The 23,073-nt window shown below is 46.5% G+C and overlaps 1 protein-coding gene across 2 annotated transcripts in view; it reads right to left on the bottom strand.

Annotated features, from left to right (window-relative positions):
* Positions 1–23,073, bottom strand: part of fbxl17 (F-box and leucine-rich repeat protein 17) — a 199,216-nt gene that overhangs the window by 129,094 nt on the left and 47,049 nt on the right. For both annotated transcript variants that reach the window (XM_030357699.1, XM_030357698.1), the window contains exon 7: positions 7,963–8,070. In XM_030357699.1, coding sequence (XP_030213559.1) covers positions 7,963–8,070 — 108 coding nt within the window. The remainder of the gene's footprint in view (positions 1–7,962; positions 8,071–23,073) is intronic.

Raw genomic sequence — 23,073 nt, 5'->3', positions numbered from 1 at the left:
GAGGTGACATGCGTACACGGGGACACACGAACATACAAGACCTGCCACGTGGTCGTCCGGACACCACAGGGGGTGTTCACGGCTAGGGCAGGGGTCGTGCCACACCTCCCGGTGCCATTCCTAATTGGGAGGGACTGCCCGATTCTCCGTCGGCTTTGGGACCCGGCGCTGGAGTCCCGGGTCCGGAGAGATGCGGCCGCCGCCGCGGCAGGAGGTGCGGCCGCCGCCGCGGCAGGAGGTGCCGTCGCCGCCGCGGCAGGAGGTGCCGTCGCCGCCGCGGCAGGAGGTGCCGTCGCCGCCGCGGCAGGAGGTGCCGTCGCCGCCGCGGCAGGAGGTGCGGTCGCCGCCGCGGCAGGAGGTGCGGTCGCCGCCGCGGCAGGAGGTGCAGCCGCCGCCGGTGCGGCAGGAGGTGCAGCCGGCGCCGGCGAGGCGAGAGATGCGGCCGGCGCCGGCGAGGCGAGAGATGCGGCTGCCGTCGCGGCAAGGGATGCGGCCGGCGCCGCTGCGAGAGGAGCCGCCGCCGCCGCTGCCGCGAGGGACGCAGCCGGCACCGCAGGAGACACCCGGCCCCGGCGAGATACCTGCCTGGGCGGGTCCCTCGGCTACCTGGGGCTTGGACAAAGGGTGGAGGAGTGTGGCATCCCGCCACGTGGTCCTCGGCCTGGACGGGCCCGGGGTACCGTGGAGGACTGGATATACCACCCCCACCCACCAGCCGGCGACGGAGAGCAGCCCTTTTGGCTCCCCAATCAGGGTGATTGGGGGACACCTGGCCGAAAGCACGGGAGCCATCTTAAGAGGAGGACCAGCACAGCACAGCACGGGTCGGGAGCAGGAAGGAAGGGCTCGTGGCAGTGAGAGAGCCTAGAGGCCCACGGAGGCTCTAGAGACCACGTCTCCTTCTTTGATTGTTTGAGTTAAGTTGATTGTTAAATAAATGCCTGCCATGGCTTTAACCCCAATGCCGAGCGAGTTTTGTACGTGGATTCCGGCTCAACCGAGCACCGGGATACCACAGCACGCAGACATAAAGTTTGCACACACACACACAACCAAACGCACGCACACAAGTACACACACAAATAATCCAAGACTGCAGGCATTAAAGCACACGCAAATGTGACACATGCGCACACACACACACACACACACACACACAGACGGAATGAGAGACATGTCTCGTAAAAATTGCTTCTGGGCAAAAAGAGATTTAATAAACTAATATAATAAAAGAGAGAACGAGAGCCATCCAATAAAGATTGACGTGGACCATATATAAAGAGAGAAACCACCTGTAACTACAGGCCAGAGTCTAGCCACTTCACCTGCCGTACAGTATATATTAAAGCCAATAAAAAATCCCAATAAGATGTTATCGTAGCGGCAGGATGAACCGAGTGTCATGCAGGATTTGTTCAGGGGCCATTGTGGCCTTTCCACTTCCTGTCGGCCTGTCGGCCGACACAAGGGAGTGTGAGAGAAACAGTGAAGGTGGAAAGGAAAGGTAACACGGTCTTAAAGTGTCACTCAGAACCAATGCACTCTCACACACACACGCACACGCGGACGCGGACACCTACGCATACACACACGGAAAAACTCACAAACACACATACTCAGGCTTGTGCACACACACACATACACAAGTACTATTCTTTCCATATCTGAGCTACCCAGACAGTCCAGTCAGACAGGAGAGAGCCATGTTAAGACAAGCCCTCTGGGAAGACCCTAAATCACACACGTTGCACTCCCTCTCTCACACACCCTAATATCAGCAAATCCACCAAACACACACCTAACGTGGAGACCAAGGTGCAGCGGCTGGACTGAGCACAGAGCTGGATGAATATGTATTTGAATTGGGGCACAAAGAAGACAGGGCATGGGTCTGATATCACAAATCCATTGTCAGCATCAACCATGGACCAATGCACTGATCCCTCCATGTGTGTGTGTGAGTCTTTATCTGTTCTGTACTCATCTACTCTGTCATTTATTCTCTCTCTCTCTCTCTCTCTCTCTCTCTCTCTCTCTCTCTCTCTCTCTCTCTCTCTCTCTCTCTCTCTCTCTCTCTCTAATCCTGCATGTGTTGGTGTTGATAACAAACTCAGCAGGAAGAAAAGGCTGGAGGAGAGAGGGAAAGAGAGCAAGAGCGAGAGAACATCCTTCTCTTCTGCACACTAAGCCAAATGACCACACAGGCAGGGGCGGAGGCTCTGTGGCACAGACAAAATTGTGTGCAACACAAAAGCACACACACACACACACACACACACACACACACACACACACACACACCTGTCTCCAGGGAAAACCTCTCCATTTGTGACTGTCTACCGGTCCTAAGAACGTCTCGGAACCCAAATGAATTCATCTTCAATTACTCTTGCATATGACATACACCATCCTGAGGCTCACTGCGTGTATTATTTCCAGAAATCCCCCAATCTCACGCATACAGCACGGAGAAATAATGATTATTATAATATCCCCCCCCAATCAACCGAACCCCCCTGACCTCCTCCCCTTTCTTCGCCCTAATCCACCCTTGATGCCCCTCCAATATGGCAATCTCTCCTGCCCCCTCTTCCCCGCCCGGGCTCAGACAGTCTGGAAACACACGCACACACACATTGATGTTCTTAGAGAAAAAAGACGAACGCAGACGCAGCCCAAAGATACACCCTGCTTGTCCCGCTTGTGTCTGGGGTTATCACTTTGACACAGAGGGCAGCGTCATTATGTCTTTTTTTCTGCGAGCTCGAGTAAGTCGGGGGGGGCGGGGTGAGATAAAGGGGCCAGTGGACCCCAGACGGCCCCTCATCCGACTACGCGTGGTGGTGGGGAGCTGGGGGTGAAGACGGCCTATCTTCTCCTTCACCTTGTGTTCCCGCCTCAAGTAGGAAGAGCCTCAGCCTGCGACTCAAACCGCCATCCTGCGCGTGCGTGCGTGCGTGCGTGCGTGCGTGTGCGTGTGTGTGAGTCTGTCTGTGTCTGTTTGAGTGTGTTTCTTCTTGTATTCAGAGGCTCAACCTCTTTACAGATCACTGGATGGAAGAGATACAAAGGGCATAGTAATGGGCGCATTAGTGACCTAGTTCACCGTTGAAGTCAAACAGACACGAGGTGCCTCACGCTGTCCCCTCAGTAACTCCTGTGAAACACGCAGGCGGTCGACGCCGGCGCACGCTCTCCGGAGCGCATTTCATCATATCCCAACACACGCAAAACAAATCTAGTGTTTAAGTAGAGAAGTTCTCCTTTTTGAAGCGGAGCCATCGACATGACCTGTACATGGACCATGTATTTATTAAACACCAAGTCGCTGAAGTACCGGCATGTGCGGTGTGTGCGTGTGTCTGTGTGCGTGTCTGTGTGTGTGCGTGCGTGCGCGTAGGAGCGAACAAGCATAAGGATTACGACACTCATCACCGTACTGTTTTCTCTCCCATCAAAGCCGGCGTAGCGAATGCTGACCCCTGCTCGTCGAGGATGTCTACATATAGCCTCGCCGTCACAAGCCAGACTGTTTTATTTGTTCATAAACATGAGCGCCAGAGAGCTTTACCCACGCTCCAGTTCTGTCAAATCTGCGTGGCGTTTTATCACGCAAAAGCCGCCTCTCCCTACCACACCACCACAACCACCCCACTGTTTCTGTGGAGAAATAGACCCACCCCCCTCCTCGACCCAAATTAGGACCAGAACGCCGCGGCAGTACTGAACACAGACCTATTACTGTCTCAAAACGTACTGGTCTTTCATCTCTGACACATTCCTGAACAATCTCTCCGTTTGTTTTGTCTCCGACCTCGGCTCCTACTTCCTCCCGGGGAGAGGGAACTCTCTCACACACACACACACACACACACACACACACACACACACACACACACACACACACACACACGTGCAAATGCACACGCACACACACACACAAGCACGTGAGGAGTAGGGGGCCCTTTCTATGTCGCCGTAGAGTCCCGGGGCACTGATAGGGTGATGCATGAGGAGAGGGGCATTGTGGGTAGTCATGACAAGCAAGGCCGGGAGTGGTGGGATAGGGGTGAGGGGATGGGGTACTTCTAAGACTAATGGAGTGATGGCTCTCCAGGCACTCAGAGTATTCTGTGAAACAGTGGCGTGGTTGGGATGACGTGGGCCGACCTTGGACTTAATCACTAGCAGAAGAGGAACGCTGCTCGATGCAGAGAGAGAGAGCGAGAGAGCGCGAGAGAGAGAGAGAGAGACAGAGACAGAGAGACAGAGAGACAGAGAGAGAGAGAGAGAGAGAGAGAGACGAAGACATAGACCGAGAGGGGGAGACAGAGAGAGAGAGAGCAACAAATAAAGATAGACAGAGAGAGTGACTAGGAGGGAAAAGGGTAGAGAGACAGAGGGCGCGAAAGAAAGAATGAAAAGGGCCGAGAGAGAAACAGAGACCCAGAAACAAAGAGAGAGATAGAGAGACCGCGAAAGAGAGAAAGACGGAGGGCTATTCATATGTGCTCACCTCTCTGCAGACCACCAACCTGGCTGTTAACCACGGTTACCAGAAACCATATGTAGGACAGTGTATAAAATGCTTATATTGTGGACCCTCAGTTTGCTCACAAAGTAATTTGGGGAGATTACAGGGTGAAATGTAAAAAGATAATGCTGTTTAGCAGTTATGTATCTTTTACACCTGGAAATTATATAGTACTTATTTGTCCATCACAGAGTACTATACATAAATAGTAATTTGGTGTTATACAGGGTTGTAATTCTTCAGTAATATACCGGTAGAAGCAGTCATTTACCAACTATCTAGATGTACTCATGTAATGTTCCATTAGACATTTTACATTCATTAGACACAACGAGAAATGGGACAATGAGGTTTAACAATGATTGCTTTTTTTTCTCATGAGCTATCACACATTTTCTGGTAAAAAAAAGTTTGTTATTTAAGAGGAAGTTATTGCGTTGCAACTAATTAAGACATATAATCCACTAAGGGGCTATTTCAAGTAGAAAGTGCAGCTCAGTTGTGAAGAACCCCAAATAACTAATGCTCTGGGGGGTTCTCTCTCTATTCGCTATCATGCTTGCCGAGCCAAATACTTCAGTCCACCCCTTACTGTTCACACACACAAACAGTAAAATTGATTGTAGTTCTACCTCAGTGCCTTGTCCCCTGACCTGACCCTAGATAGACCTCCTTGACACTGGATAATGGCAATAACTCTCAGGCACACACACACACACACAAACACACACAGTATACATGCAGGCACACAACCACTCACCAAGATAACTCACCCCACACACACACACGGTAGGGGTGATTGTGTATGTGGGGTGTACACAGACACACATAGACTGACGCACTTTCTCACACACACACACACACACACACACACACACACACACACACACACACACACACACACACACACACACACACACACACACACACAGTGTCAGTCTCCAGATGTCTGCTAACAGTTACATAGCCTGAGGATGTCAAAGTCACCATGGAGATAACTTTACATTTAAACCTCCAAACATAGGGTAAATGGGAGCTTCACTGTTACACATCAAGCTGAAAATAGGGCAATGATGTGACATTAATTATGAAAAATTGCTCCAATATTATTCAAAAAACTAAATAAATATCAAATATCAAAAACACAGATATGAAGTAGGGTTTATATCATAATAATACGGTCTATGATTAGTTCTGCAATATGATCACGACGGTTTGATGCCAGTCATATGTGATTGACAACACAGTGAATGTGTCCTTTATGGACTGCCAGACCAATAGAACAGAACAAGCACCACATCTCTGCAATTACTCCACCGGCTGCTCCCACTGCGACCACAGCACGACACTAGTGGCCTATTTTAACTGACAGCTCACTTGATAAATAATACGAATTCAATTGATTTCCTTCCACCTAATTTCAGTGAAGTCGGTGGAAGAGAAAGACTATCAATCTGAAAATGAGAGGTGTGTAATATGAGAGAAGTTAATAAAAGTAATGGATTTTACTCAGATTGCGGGCTGATAGCCGAGCAGAGAGCTAGGAGAGGGGGGACTGGGAGGGAGGGAGAGAGAGAGAGAGGATGGGTGGGAAGGGGGGGAGAGAGACAGAGGGGGTGTGATAATCGAACAAGAGAGGTGCACGGCCGTCCCACGTCGTGCAGATGGGTCCTTGGAGTAATCAGAAATGCAACGATTCTAAACGTCAGAATATGATTTCCAATCGACGCTGGCTGCGAGGGAGTGGCTGAACGATGGGGACGAGAGAGACGGAGATGGAGGGAGAGAATCAACTTCCAAAAGAGATAATTGCTCTCGGAGATTAGGCGGAGAGGGGAGAGCAAGAGAGAGCGAGAGACAGAGAAAGACAGTGAGAGGCAGACGAGGAAGAGATGTAGAGGGCGGAGATCGAAGGGGATGAGAACCTAGAGAGACAGTGTATAGATCTGATCCGTTACGTGCGCTAAACACTATGGACTGATTCTAATAGGTGATTAGAACAGAAATTCTGATGAGATCAAATCAGATAAAGGCCTTTCTTTGGAAACTGAGACATGTTTGACAAGGCCCTTAATTGCTTCCAAGTACTGCATCCTTTGTATTGAGCGATATTTACAAATACTGACAGAAATAGAGCAAAAATGGGCAGAGAAAGAAAGAGAGAGAGATAAAACTGACGGCAAGAGATTTATTTGGAATGAAAGAGAGATAGAGAAAGAGAAAGTCCTTTTGAGAGAGGTAAAGTGAGAGAAAGGACATCAACCTTGAATGAGAGGGAGATAGAACACTAAAGAAGACGGCTTCTATAGATAATCAAATAAAGACTTGATTGCAGACGTACGTATTGAAGACGAACGTACACGTACGTGTGCGTGCATGTTGAATGCGTGTATGTTGAATGCGTGTGTGAATGCCATTCTCTGCACATGTCGGCACATAAAGTCAGGTGCTGGTCTGACCGACTGCCTTCATTCCACCCTGTCTGCAGCCGCCGCACCGTGGCAAAGGGCCGAGAGGGGGAGAGTGAGGAGGAGGAGGATGAGGAAGACGAGGAGGAGGAGGAGGAGGAGCGGGGCCAAAGCCAACCAGTTCAAACTAATCTGCTGTTTAATCTAATAATGCAGCGCAGTGCGGAGCATCTCGCTCCTATTAACACAACTGTAATTGCATTTGAAGAGGAAGGGATGCACGCACGAACCCAAGCGTGGACGCACACGTGCAACCGCATTTGCAGGCGTGCGCACACACAGGCACACACACAAACACCAAAATAGCAAAGATTGAGCATCGCCTGCAGCACAGAGAACGCTGCACTGACGCGGGCACACAGAGCGTAACAACCGATGATATCGTTGAACGCTGAAGTAATAGACGAAGCGAACACATATTTAAATATTTCCAGGAAAATTCAGCTCGAGTGATAGCGGTTTCTGATTGCCGTGTCTGTCTGAGGGCGCGCGTAAGCGCATGTCCATGTTACCATGGCATGGTACATCCTCCATCGAGAACCCTTGCTCATTAACATGGTAATATCCAAACAGCAGGGAGCAGCAGGAACAGCAGTGTTTTACCAGGATTCAACTCATTAGGCTTTCATGAGATTTAAAAGTTAAACACTCGATAACTTGGCACCAAGTTGCTGATAGAGCCCCGAGAGCGAAGCCGGGAGTTCACTTTTAAAAAGAGCTGCGCTTCTCCTCCTCAGAGACACTGCGTATCTGCAGAAATACAGATAGGCTAAAGCTGAATTAATACGCTTTAAACACACATTTAAGTACACAATCGACAGCATTTGTCAAACTTTCCCAATTGAAAAAAAATAATAATCACATGTGAAAAACATTGAAGCATAGCAAAAAACATATATACTTTCTAGATAGAACCTCAGTCGGCATGGCGGCCGTGTTGTGTCATGTGACTCCACCTACCCCGGTGAGGTGGATGACCCCCTGTGACGTCACGGGGCAGCCCATGAAGCCCACAAACTGCAGCTCCGGACAGTGCTCTGCCACGGCCTGCACAGACCGGTCGGTCACCTGCAGGGGAGAAGAGACGTCATGTCTTTGAGTAAGATCCAACGTGGCTTTTACCGAGGAGTTCGAAAGTGCTCGAGCTCCAGGCACTAGCCAGTGATGGTGAAGGAGCCAAAATGCCAGCTTGCTCCATCACCGCGGGAACGTGGTTGACAATGGGAACATCGGATTGCAGACGGTCATTGTAGAATAAGTTTAAGGTGAGAACTCACATACAGAATGTGGCTGTACGCATGTTGCGTGTGTGGGATAATAAAAAGGTGGAATAAATGAATGACCTTTTTCATACCTTGAATTAGAATTTGTTGACTTTATAACCTCAATTGAATTACAGATCGATTTAACAAAATTAAAGTATTGATGTAAGTGAGGTATAAGTGCTGGTGGATTTATTTCCTATTCCACAACCTTAAGCAGGTAAAATTTGCGTGAATGAGTAAGGTTAAAAATCGGTCTCAAAACTATATCAGCATGCATTCAGAATATGGAGAAAAAACATGAAATACAGTGGTATTTCTGTTATTTCTGTTCTCAAGCTGGCTGCCAACATCTTTCAATTCTACCGGTGAAACTGCTTGACAAAATCACCCCGTTTTAAGCAACTGATATAAGTCTGATTTCATAATTCCTTCCAGCTTATGGGCCTATCCTACGAACACAAGGTTTTGAAGGCAAGCTTATGCGGGTCATAATTCACCAATAGTCTATTACTCAAAAGGGCCTGGAAGCCTTATACCGGATTTGTTAATGGGTTTGCAAGAAACAAGAATGGGGGAAAACAGAGATTTGCAGACAAATGCTTCCCCCCTGTCGCAGTAGGGAGAGAAGCGGCTCAGGGCACATTGGAAAAACTGTATAAACAGACATCATAAATTAAGTTTTCGCTTAATTAAACAAGAGGCTTTTTTGATGGCATAACCATAAACACGCAAGTTTTAGCCTGACATCAAACCAGAACTCCAGTGACCAAATCAGAACAAACTCGCAGGGTGTACGGACAGGGAAGACAGCCATTTACAAACAACAAGCAGCCATTGATTCTTCCATCTGGTATTTAGTGGAACGTAGCAGCCCAGGCTGAACTTCAGCTTCCCGGCAGATTAGAGTGTTTTGTTGTTGTTGTTCTTCTTCTTCTTTTTGTGGTGGTTATTATAGTTTTTTTATGACCGATAATCAGCCTCTCGCCTCTCTTCCGCTGCGCGTCATTATCTTGCGCGTCAGCATTATGAGTAAACCTCCCCAGATTTCTAGGAACGCTCCCGAGAACAGAGAGCAAGAAAGGTGGGCGACACACAGGGGAAGGCAGACAGACAGGCGTCCTGAATAGAGAACTAGGGAATAGGCAAGAGACACAGACACAGTGGAGGAAAAAGGAAAAGAAAAGAAAAAGGGCTAGCAAATAGAGGTACAGAGATACGGAGACAAAGAGATAAACAAGCAAGAGGGAGCGAGAGAGAGAGAAGGGGCTAGACGACACAGAGAAACAGAGAGAGCGAGAGGAGGGCTAGAGCAGAGGAATAGGGCTGAAGGAGGACACTGACCTATCGGACATAAAGTTATAAAGTGATGAATGGATTACCCTCACTTATTCATCCACAAAACACCGCTAGAATAATGGATCAGATATCAATAGGGTAGGAGAGGGGAACTTTTCCACCGATCGCACCATCGCAGTTTGATTTGGCTTTGGCTTGCCAACTCTCGGCCATCAGTCAAAGACAGGTTACTGAACACAGTCGGGCGCAACACGGTCCGTCTCATTTGTAAGCTTCCTCAGTGCCCTCCGCAGCTTCACATCCATCACCAATAGAGTGAACATAACGCAATACATGACAAGGAGAGAGAGAGTGAGAGAGTGAGAGTGAGAGTGAGAGAGAGAGAGAGAGAGAGTCAGACAAAGAGCAAGAGAGAGACAGAGAGCAAGAGAGAGAGTGAGAGAGACAAAGAGACAGAGAGAGAAAGAGATAGGGAGAGAGAACCCTCAATGGGATTAACTGAAACAAACAATGTTAAGAACAAGTTGAAAACAATCCTTTTGTAGACATAATAATATTATACATAAAATATTAAAGATACATTAACAAGAATAGGGCACCCATTCTAGGCAAGGACTGACAGACAGGCTCATGCTAATGCGCTCGTGTCCTCGAGTAGAACGGGGGAGAAACACACAGACACACACCCAGACACACGGTAAAGTGAAACTAGTTTTGGCAAAGTGTGTGCCACATTTGAAACATTATCCATGAAGAATAAAAAGGCTTTTGGAAAGCCGATAGTGTTTTTAGTTTAAATATACAACGTGCCAGCGCTTTGATGTTTTAATGAAATGTTAGTCTTGTATAATTTGGCTGCATAATTAGGGAAATGCTCAAGAAAAACATTGCTGTACTGAAACTATAACAACTTATAATAAGTTGTAGATTGAGGAGATAGTGTCTCGCTTGCTCTTTGAGGGAAAGGATTAGCTGTATGGGGCACTGGTCCAATTAATATCCCATAGTTTAACGACTATATCTTAATGAGAACAACATATCTTAATACAGAAACAGGAAACATTGAAAGATTTTTCTTCACATGTAAATGACCATGATATAAAATTGCACCACGTTGAAACAAGCCTTGACACGTTATAGCTAGAATCATAGTCCAGCCAGCATGAATAGAGGTGGTATCTTTTCAAAAGTTTGCCTCATGCAAATGCTACTTTATCAGAGTGGAGCATGGGATGGATAACTAGGAAAATATGTCAGAATAAATCATTTTAAATCTTCTTTTCCTGAGAATAAATATATATATATATATACACACACACACACACACACATATAAATATATATATATATATATTAGAGCTGTCAGTTAAACGCGTTATTAACGGCGTTAACGCAAACCAATTTTAACGGCGTTAAAAAATTATCGCGCGATTAACGCCATTGTTTTATTTAAAAAAAAAGATTTTTTTTTTTAATTTTTTTTTTTATTTGGCTCAAAACATAGAAGCAGTAGCCTGACTGCTATGTTCAAATGACATTTGCTCAAAGCAGTCGTTTAATTGCACTATAGGCTCTTTTTTTGTATCGTCCTGTTTTGATCAGTATATGCCAATGTTGTTATCAATAAAAAATCATTTGCACAAGGCAAGCCGATGCACTTCACCATGTTGATATGATAATTAAAATGAGAAGAATTATGGGACAAAAAAATCAAGGGATATTTAGCATAGAAAAATAATTTGCGATTAAATGCGATTAATCGTGAGTTAAATATGACATTAATGCGATTAATCACGATTAAATATTTTAATCGCTTGACAGCTCTAATATATATATATATATATATATATATACACACACACATATACATATATATATACATATACACACGCACGCACACACACATACATATACATATATATATGTATATTCACCTCGGCCACCGTTGCCTCTAGAAAAGTTCAGTGAGTTCATGTTCAAACTATCATTTACCAGACATACGTTGTTGATTTTGAGTGGATCATAGTACAGTTTGGTTTATGTTTCCTACAAGACTTCAGTTTGTATGTAGGATGTTAACCTCGTAGATGGGGCTCCCCAGACATTTTCCTGAACCTCCAAGACGGCACTCTAAAAACGAAAATGAATAATGAGAATGTTCCCAATGCGTTCCCCCTTTTTGTCTAACTACCCTGCTGTATCCTAGTATGTCTAGTGTCTTTGTCCCTGATTTGCCCTAAAAGAGACAATGTGCTTGCTTATTATAGGTGATTTATTAACATGCCATGGGGAGCAACAAATGTGGCCAGGATTACTGTTCAATTTAAAATGAAAAATACAAAGTCCTGCATCATCTGACTCATAAGACATAAAGAAGGGGGGAAAAGATATGATGCTCTTCGAGGAATAGTGGCCTCTTCGGTCTGCTGCGGACAGAAATAATAATTGTATGAAGCACATTGATAGGACGGTATTAGAGATATTGCATGATAATCCGTTTTTTTCTCCCATAAATGGAAATTGCATCGTCTATAATCCGTCATAACTCAGTCCACATCAGATAATGAAGGCATCAACAGGCTCTTTTTTGGGCTAAATAATCACAGACTGTTAAGTTATCTACAGTATTTACAGATGGGCTGGCATACATGGGACAACTCAGCCAAGACAATGTGAACTTTAATGCTTTGTAAAAAAAAATAATACTAATAATGCGCAATTTCCCCCAAACATTATAATAATCAATACCGCCAGAAGCTATTACTCCATAGAACCTCAAACCTATAACCTTTATATCCACTTATTTTCCAAAGTTCATGCAATTTGGACCAAATCCAGCAGCTCACTACTTGTGGAGTTCATGCATTTACTTCAAAAGAGCTCTTAATTAGATCACTATTGTATGCTGCTACGGATTCAAAGCCTTTGCCCACGCCATTGGAAATGATGTGCAACAAAGATAATTCTTATAGACGCTATACTTAATCTTTATAAACTATCAACTCTATATATATATATATATATATATATATATATATATAGTTCATACTATATTTAGATAAAGTAAAGCTTACAAGCGTACATCGACAATGACATTTGGTTTAATGTGTTTTGCTCTTCATTTTGCCTGAATATTACTTGTCTATTTACATCCATCTCCACATAATATTCAAAGATCCCTGTCCCCTTTAATGATGGAAGCAACTGAGTGCCAAACTGAGTTGAAATTCTGGCAACCAATGTAAATGCAATTAACCTTATTGTCTGACTAAGTCTATATTGCACTGACTCATTCGCTGTAAAATAAGCCTGGATTTTAGAAACCGACTACCGTGTGTTTAAATTATGTGCATAATAATTCTGCCGATGTTGGACACAGACATAGCCGAAAGCTAAGGAAGACCTTATGGAGAATCCTGGCTGTAAAGAACATACCACGACCCGACAAAGAGACATGAGTACCAACTTGACATTGGATTCAGTTTGCATGGTGTCCTTGTGAGTAACATACACATCAGCTTTTAGCATCCAACCGCAGTACTTTAACCAATTGAAGCAATCTAACAATCAAAAAATGACTTGCATATATGATAGGGTGGTGGAGTACACACACACACACACACACACACACACACACACACACACACACACACACACACACACACACACACACACACACACACACACACACACACACACACACACACACACACACACACACACACACACACCTCCATTGGAGGACGTTCCCCAACCACTGGGACAGTAATGGCCTAGCAGACAGATACGCTGCCAGCTTTGGAGTTCATATTCGCTCGATCAACGCCAGCGCGGACCCCACAGACGCCGGCTTGGCCCCACGTTCAAAGGGCAGGTTGAATATGCGATGCGGTGCCAGAGCGCTTAGCCCTTCAAAGACAACAAGTGCAACCTTAATGAAATAAATAACAAACCAATCCAGCAGCCACATTTGACTTTCAAACTGTTGACCCCGTCGGGGGGGGGGGGGCCAGCGTCACGCTCCACTGCGGTTAAGACGATCGAATGGCCAGCATCAGCGCCGCACTGAGTCACTGACGCATATGGCGGCCGGCGTGCACAGGTTGCCCGGCGGGAGGGGTTGCAGAACCCATTACTACTGCTCCTTTTTCCACTTCACTTTTTTGGGGGTTGGAGAAACTTGGGGACGGCTAGCCAGGAGGACCAGCGGCTGGCAGGGGACAGGATCTGGCCGGCGCTCCCAAAACAACATGGCCTCTGCCAAACAACCATCAAGGAAAACATTTGCAGGTTGACTAGCGGCGGCATCAAAAAGCCCCACACCCCGTGATCCCTAAATCGCCCTATCTGGGCTCCAGAGAGACGGAAAAAACAGCAAAGCCACTTGCTGTCGAGCCCTGTGTGTGCAAGTGTGTGTATCTGTGTGTGTGCGTACACTTGAATGAGCTTCGCAGTGTGTCCGTGTGAGAGTGGTCCTGGTACTACAGAACGTCCCGGCAGGTGTGAGGAGAGACAGAGGTGCGTGTGTGTGTGTGTGTGTGTGTGTGTGTGTGTGTGTGTGTGTGTGTGTGTGTGTGTGTGTGTGTGTGTGTGTGTGTGTGTGTGTGTGTGTGTGTGTGTGTGTGTGTGTGTGTGTGTGTGTGTGTGTGTGTGTGTGTGGGAGGATTCCAGTAGAGGTTTTAAAAAAGGGAACAGAGCATGTACCTTGTCAGATAAACTATGCTTGTGTGTGTGTGTATGTATGTGCTCATCTGCATCCAAGTGTGTGTGCGTGTGTGTATGCATGTGCGCCCGCAACCATATGGCTTTGTAACCAAAGTTACTTTCCAACCCACCTACACGACCTAAAACCTCCCTCCGATCCCCCCCACTGGGCCATTTCTTCTGCCTTCCTTCTCTCACTCTTTGTACCCCACTCCCCTCCCCAACCGCTTCCCCCTTGTTACTCCTCTGTGGGCTTTGATATGAAAACATGAAAAGAGCCATGGCAGGGCTTTGGAGCAGAAGAGTGGCTGGCCAAGAGAGGCCTTAAAGCCCTTTTTTTAGAGGGGGATTTGGTTTAATGGTCTCAGGGTAAAGGCGGTAAAGACGGACTGTGCTGCTATGGGGGAAAGGGGGGGGGGAGGTCATAAAGCTGGGGGTGTGTGCGTGTGTGTGCAAGTTTGTGAGTATGTAAGTGTGCAAGTGTGTGGGTGTGTGTTAGAGAGTGCATTACTGTGTGTGCCCGAAAGTGCGTGAGCGCGCAAGCATGAATGTGTGTGTGTGTGTGTGTGTGTGTGTGTGTGTGTGTGTGTGTGTGTGTGTGTGTGTGTGTGTGTGTGTGTGTGTGTGTATACATGCATTAGCATGTTTTCCATGTGATAAAAGTCAAGGGAAGTCGATTATGAAAAAGTGCTGTGACAGCAAAGATGGGCTTTCTGTGGTTATGGCTTCCTATCTTCCGTGCGCCGATCGCTTTGCCTCCCAATCTGCAGGCCGTCTCCCGACCGCGAAGAAAAAATGGTGGGTAAAGGACAGGAAACAGAAACACACCAGTGTAGTGAGAGTAGTTATCGTTTGTCAATATCCCCGAACCAAAAGAGAAACTTCTAAAGGTATTGTAGAGCTCCATCAATACCCACTCCATCAATCTTCCACACACACACACACACACACACCCAAACACAAAGGCCTAGCAAATGATAGCGACTAGGAAAATCAAAGAGGCGACAAGCCAACTCTTCCTTCATCCTTCTTTCTCTCTCCTTTGTCCCCAAGTAATCCTCACATCCCTTGGCGGAAGCGAGTGAAGTTGATGAGGGGGGCCGACGGTTGTGTGATGCTTGAGGTATGGTACATGACATGAGGGAACCATCTAGAAAGGACATCTCCCTCACATGCAGACACACACGCATGCATATTAATGAGTAACATATTAAAAAGACGCACGCATGCGCACGCACACACACACACCAGACCCAGACAGACACATGCATATTAATGATTTACATATTAAGAAGACACATGCATGCACCACACTCACACTCACACACACAAGCACACGAGAAGAAGAAGGAGGAGAAGGAGGAGGAGGAAGAATAGGAGGACCCTCAGTGCTTCCTCTGAGAGGTGTGTGGGTGAAAGTAGCCGGATAATTATCCCTCCAGCTATAGGGACCCTCTCTCTCAAATGCCTAGAAAGAGGCGTATATACACACACACATGTCTATTTGGCAACACTTATAAATAAGCATGGCGCACGTGAACCCGCACCTCCAAATGTTGCCCATACGCTCCTCGAGAACCCGCTGTTATCAGAAGGATTTTGTTTAGCTCTATAGATTTCCAATGGCGCCTGTGAACTGGGAAGCTTTCTCTGGCCCGCCACATGCAAATTGAAGTGGGTTGATTTCCATCAAAGTTCTGCACTTTCCTAAAGTAATCATTTCTCCATAAACACCCTCCACGGGGCGATAACTGCCTACGATGAGTCTATTTCGCGCAGCAATGGAACACACACAAACAGACACCCACACACAGACACAGAGACACACACAGGCAACTAAATCAACAAATTTTACAGAGCTCAGATGGGCTGTATTGACGTGAAGGAGTGGTGATCTGGCAAAAAAAACCTCAATTAATGTTTATCCCCTTTAATACCTGATGCCTGGAGACAAAGCGAGGCTGGAAAGTCGTAAAGTTTAATGGCAGAGATGGAGAGTCTCTTTACTGCACTCTGCACTGGGATGAGCAGGGCCTGGGATCTTATCTAATGCAGGCCCATTCAGGTTCCAGGGCCGTGAGAAGGGACAGGTGTGGCACAGAGGAGCGCCACAGAAAGGAGCTGGCTACACACACACACACACACACACACACACACACACACACACACACACACACACACACACACACACACACACACACACACACACCATAGGCTTGGGGGTGTCATCTAATGTGGGCACATGTGAACGCTAGAGATAAAAAGTGTGGTAGGGGGCTCAAGATACACAAACAAACACACACGCACGCACGCATACAGACACACACAAACACACGCAGAACATTGTAAAGGTTTAGACAGATGTCCTGCTCTCAGTGATCTGCTAACCCGGTGTTTTCCTTGGCCTGACACACTTCATAATCATCCGTCCACGAGACGTTATGAGACAATAATAATAATGGAAGAGAGGGAGGAGGCAGAGTGTGTGTGTGTGTGTGTGTGTGTGTGTGTGTGTGTGTGTGTGTGTGTGTGTGTGTGTGGGGGTGGGTGGGGGGTGGGGAGGGTAGAGACAGCAGACGATTGGGGCAATGAGAGATTTGCAATCTATTCATGTTAACATAACATAGCTCCTAGTCTTCAGTGCATCGCTGCGGTAAGCCGGGCTGCCTCTTTCATGCCAGTAAATCCTATTTGAATATGGATTTGACAGCCGGCAAGGGAAGGGGAGAGAAAGAAATAAATGGTGAGGGGAGAGTTTTCCAGTTAAATACATAATCAGTTGTTGATGCATTAGCACATGTAGCAAATCCCTATAAATCTTGCCGGGAACTTTTTGTTCCCGGCAGCCGATGGTCATCATCACTTTTGGTTTCGGAAATATATCCACGGGTTGCGCTTCCAAGGCTCTGGTGATCTGAGGCCTTTACTCAATCAAGCAGCCAATAATAAAACAAGACAAGAGAGGGACAAACACACTAATGAGGGACAGATAAACAGACGGAACGAAGGAAAGACTGCCGTGACAAATAATCTCTTAAAAATGTTATAACATATCATATCACTTTCTTGACTTTATTGCTAGGGTCATTTAACACAGTAATACATTTATAGATTTCCTTTGCACCTAAAGGGTAGCTCCTTCCGCTCTCCATTTTAAAGTTGTTCTATTAGTTTGAATTTACAACATCACTGTAGCCAAGACGTCCATACGTCAATTAACAAGCCTCAGAGTTCAGAGCGTGAGAACCCCTTCTTGGTTGGAGTTTATTTGTATCCTTTGATGTTTGTGCCAACAATCTGACTATAAAAAGGTCCTGAACATTGTGAACACAATGTTGTCTCATTGAAGATGCTTGGCAAACGCTGCCAGTATGCCTTCCCATCATCACGTTCCATTAAATAAAATACTCTGCTGTCAGGAGATGTCTCACCAGGAAGAAGTTCCCATCAAAGACAATAAGGAAGGAAGAGAAAGAAAGACAAGCAGAGACAGAACGATAAAAGAGGATGGAAAAAATAATGAAAATCTGATTTTATTAGGGGCTTGCCAGTACAAGGAGCCGTGATGAGTGCTCGGCATCAGCCCCATCTAATCAATCAGTCTAATTAACTAAGCTTTATTAACACTGGGCCGGGAGACAATCCACCGACACACAGATTAATAATAGCTGCCGAATACACTGCAACACATTCTATTAACCATTTGTCTTCATGCCTTCCCGGCTGCCTGCGAATAAGAAATCTCCCCATTAGTGGTTGTAATGAATGCTCCGTAATGTATGAATAAATGGGCTGTCCTCGTCTCGCAAGTGTTCAAACAAGCACGTCTCCAAATTGTGCCAGATAATGAAGCGTAAAGTTAAGTACAAAACTGTCTCCACATGTTTTGAGTGAACCGAAAATGGCTACTTTCTCTTGAGAAGAATATCCTTGTATATTTCATTTTGGACCAAATTAACTAATTCCCCCAGTGAATCATGTGCAAGTGTGTTGTCTTTAAGGATGAAGTTATGCGATTCGTTGACAAATTCTCTTTAGAGAACATCTCTCTGGTCCATCAGTCTCATAATTAAAACTTCACTCGGAATAAGAGGCAACACAATATTCTCCTCACCCTCTGGATAATCCTATACAAAGTACAATATATTCCAATGTGTGTGTGTCTGTGTCTTTATCTGTGTCTGTGTATAACGGAGTATTTTAGTGCGAATCAAAAGGCAATTGTCAAACAGTGGGTTACATAACCACTTGACAATCCACGTATCTCCCTGGTGGTAGACTACAGCCAATCTTCTTTTTGTCTTCCTCGGAGACTGTCTCTTCTACATTTCAATTCAGTATCTTCCCTTACCCGTGTCTGACGCTGTGAGTGTCTGTGTTTTAGTTATCTGTATTGTTGGCTCTAAACCTCTATTGCTCAGCCACATTACTCTGTGTGTCCAACCCTGGATAAGAAACGTCCAGCTATCCGCCAGCTTTCTCTGATCAACAAAGAGTCTAAGTAACTTTCTTTTCAATCCTACATTTCTAACAACAACGCTTTCCACCGGAGGCTTTGGCAGTCTTTATGCTTCTGTGACAAACAAATTCAGAAAAAATATATATGTTTTTTCCACATGAGACCATAAAACGTTCCTGGAATTTCCGAACCATAATTAATTCTTCAGTATGTCTAAAAAGTACAACACAAAATTAGAAGTTGTACATTAGAAATGGACAGTGATGAAGAAACTATTTGAACCCACAGGAACAAATAATTCAAACCCCACACGTATCTCCCTAGAAGACTATAGCCTTCCAGACTCGACAAGGAGACTTATGCATCTGAATACCAGAGTCAAAGATTAGCTTTTGAGAGCCGATGCCTTCTCCTCACATCCATCAGATGTTTCCTCCACACAATACAAAGGGGGTGAAAGTGAGAGAAGCACATGCTATCTTTTTTTTCGTCAAACAATGATGCTGTGCGGGGTTGAAGTGTATCTTTGAAGATTGAACTCCCGGGATCAATACGATCTTTTCTTCCTCCATCCCCCGCTGGGCCCGTCTTGGAGGTATGATAGGAAAATCTATGAGGAGAAGGAAAAGAAGACCCCACGACTCACTCCTGACTCCCCATCCCCGACGACGCCACCACCCTTCTTTCTTAGCTGGAGTGAGTGGGTAGCATGGACAAAGACAGCGCTTTCCCCGAGTTGTTCACGGAGGGATCAGTCAATGTCTTTGCCTTCATAAACATGCACCACTTACTCCCAGGCCCTCTGCTTCATTCACACTTGTCAAGTAATCTCGCCCTGCTGTATCAATGTCATCAGCCCTGATGATGCCAGCGAGGACCGGAATCTGCATGGGTGATCGCCATGGTGATTGATCTTGTCACTCTTCTCAACGCTCCGCGCGCACACTGAAAATTGCCTGTCATTTGTGCACTTAGTTCCCTAAAGAGTCTCACTCTCCATTTGTCTCTTGCGTCGATGTGCATGTTGTTTGTGCATATATTTGGCCGATGGGATGTGTATTATGGTCTTGGTGAGTCCTTTGTGTGTGTGTTTTTCTGGGCGGTTTTAAGAGTGTGAGTGGGTGAGTAAGAGTGTCTGTGCATGTCTGCATGTGGTTGTCCTCATGCGTGTGTGTGTGTGTACATATGTTGTTGTGCGTGTCTGCATGTGGGTGTGTGTGTGCGTGTGTGCATGCGTGCGTTGTTGTGCGTGTCTGCATGTTGTTTTCTGTGTGCATGCCTGTGTGTGTGTGCCTGCCTGCCTGCCTGCCTGTGTACCATGCAGCCGCACCCAGGCGATCCTCTTCTTCCTCCCTAAGGGATGAGGCGGACGTTTCCTTCCCGAGCCTCCTCTCCCCCAGGATCAATACTACTTAGTGGAGTGTGGGAGGGAAATCAAAAGCTGTTCAGGGAGAGCGCTGTATTTTACACCGCTAAACGCAAAGCACTAGCGCCCGATGCCAATCATCAGCAGTCATCAGCACACTCAAATCTCCAAAACCGCCACGCAGGCTTTTCAGCCCACGACTATATTCAACCACAATGACTCGTCCTCAATGTTAAATTGCCATAATCGCTAGGTGGCACTTCTCTTCTGCATGTGATTCGGGCCCTACTGATTTGCACATTGATAAAAGATGATGGCTTTTCAGGTTGTAATGATGTACGTTACAATGGAGCATACCTGAGTGGAAATCGACCTTTGCTGTTTTTTTTTGTGCATTGCATATGACAGACATTAGCCTTCGACAAGCAGCGAAGCCCCATGAGCCAAGCGGAGGGCCGGCCATTAAAAAATGTAGAGACACCAGCAGCCTATAACTATAGAGGGACATGGGACCCCAAGTAGGCAAGTTGAAGAAAAGCAGGCCACTATGCTTTTTCTGCAACTTCACTCTTTACACCGTCCAACAGATAGATAATGACTAGCCTGAAAGGGGGCCTTAACCACAATGCTCTTCCTCAGAAGCGGTTTTATCTGTTGTGCTAATTGCGAGGAAGCTGACCGTGAACCGGCATCCGCAAGGCTAGCCCGCAGAGCCAGGTCTATCGATGCTCAGCGCTCTGGCTGTGGCCCATCTGAAGTGCCCTATTGGATTGTTCTGCTCAGCAGGCTGGGGTGGAAGCCTGCTCCTCCTCCTCCACTTCTACCTATCGATCTCACCTTAAAGCCATAGAAAAGAGAGCCAAGCTTGGACTGAAAGAAAAGAAAAATCGGAGAGAAAACCGCATGTCAACAGAGTGGCTTCTGGGAAAGACCCTGCCTTTAGTTCATCACGTTTACTTTCATTCAAGCATTTTTTTTGGAGAGAGAGTGTTTACCTTTGTGTGAGCTGGTTGATCTTTGTTTTGTTTGTCTCAAGAACACAAAAGTTAAAAATGGTGTCGTACCAGAACATGCGCAGCTGGAGAGCAGCTTGCAGCTTTAGCCTATGCGCACTGTGTGTGTGTGTGTGTGTGTGTGTGTGTGTGTGTGTGTGTGTGTGTGTGTGTGTGTGTGTGTGTGTGTGTGTGTGTGTGTGTGTGTGTGTGTGTGTGTGTGTGTGTGGAGCCATGTCTGTTCTGTTGATATTGATGATCATGGCGGTTTTTCTGTTGCACGTTCCCTCTGTTCTCCCTCCCCAATTCTTTCATAGGAAAAGAAGCCAACGTGGGAACGCTCGGAATTCAGTCTCCCCAAGATCACAGAGGGAAACTTCAAGTCCCACCCGGTGATCACACACACATACACACACGGAGAACAGCAGGAGGAAAGGGGAAGCACATGTCTGGAGAACAATAGGAGCGGGAAGGCAGACGGCAGGGAGATGTGTCACAGGGACAGCAAAATGCCGACGCCATATCAAGCCTCGACAAAGGGAAGAGGAGATCCCAGCGAAGGCCTGATCCTCGTGGTTTGCGGGAGAAATCTGAACTGGGAAAGCACAGTGACCATGTGTTGAAGACATGAGAGAGAGACCGAGACCAACGGACAGATGGATCGAGGATCAAGACACACTCAACTACGTTTTCCCTTTTACTTCAAACTCTAGCACAAGAATGAGAGAGAGTGAGAGTGAGAGTGAGAGTGAGAGAGAGAGAGCGAGAGAGAGCGAGCGAGAGCGAGAGCGAGCAATGAGGCACTGAAAGAGAGAGCGACTGTGTCACGGTGATGGCCATAGTTCAGCCCGCTCCCTCATGCTGTTGTCGCACGACGGAGAGACATGACTCATTCATTAACCGGGTCTCCTTGTCCCAAAAGAAACAAAGCACAATTAAAGAAAGGCCCACAATATAAGCATGAAACCGTGTGGCAGACAAGTGAAGTTGACACACAGGACAGAAGAGGGCCAATCTGAACACTCTCAGAACGAGTGGAAGTCAAAGGGGACATAACTTTTAATGGAAAGAATAATTATTTTGAAGGTATGAATGCACAATTGTATTATATTGGACAACGCAAAAGTTACATCTCATGTTAAATCCAACATTGTTGGTGCGCCGGGTAGAGCGCGTTACCAAATAGGCTCAGTTTTGATCCTTTTTTCTGGTTGGATTCCTGGCCGTGGTCCTTTGCTGCATGACCTCCCCTCCACCTCCCACCTTTCTAACTATCTCACCCTATAATAAAGCATACATATGCAAAAATGCATAAATCTTTCAGTCAAAGAATGGTAACGCCATGTTTGTCAAGTCATGTGAACACATTTTATTTCTCAAGGTTTGGTGGTAACACCATCGGAACTCATGACTGTACCATCGGTACAGTCATGGCCACGGGCTGTAGGACACACACACACACACACACATAATCCCCGGTGGGGCCGACCCACCTTATCACTGTCACTTTGGGCCCCACAGGCCCGGGGGCCAAGCCCGGGGCAGGGAGCCCCCTCCGCCCTCAGCGCCCGTGGCCACCAGCACTCTGCCTGCCAGGGTCAGGTGATTAAAGGCGGAGGTGGTGGTGGTCCGAGAGGCGGGGGGGCATGCTCAATGTGAACGAGGTACGGGCATGTACACGCAAGCATGAATAAACCCTCACACTGTCCTACACAAGCATGTGCACACACACACACACACACACACACACACACACACACACACACACACACACACACACACACACAATTTTATTCATGCAGCCTGTTGGGTTATGCAGACAAGAGCTGGGCCTTCCCGACGAACCAGAAACCAGGCAAGTGATTTAGGCTACATGGTACCGTTCAGGCCAGAGCTCAGACAGACAGAACAAGCCAGCGAGCAAGCGAGAGAAAGAGAGAGAGATAGAGACATAGATAATGAGAGAGAGAGAGAGAAAGATTTGTCCATG

Source organism: Gadus morhua, chromosome 6 (assembly GCF_902167405.1).
Source record: "Gadus morhua chromosome 6, gadMor3.0, whole genome shotgun sequence".
NCBI lineage: Eukaryota > Metazoa > Chordata > Actinopteri > Gadiformes > Gadidae > Gadus > Gadus morhua.
The sequence above is the reverse complement of the archived record's forward strand: the minus strand, read 5'-3'. Positions and strand labels throughout refer to the sequence as shown.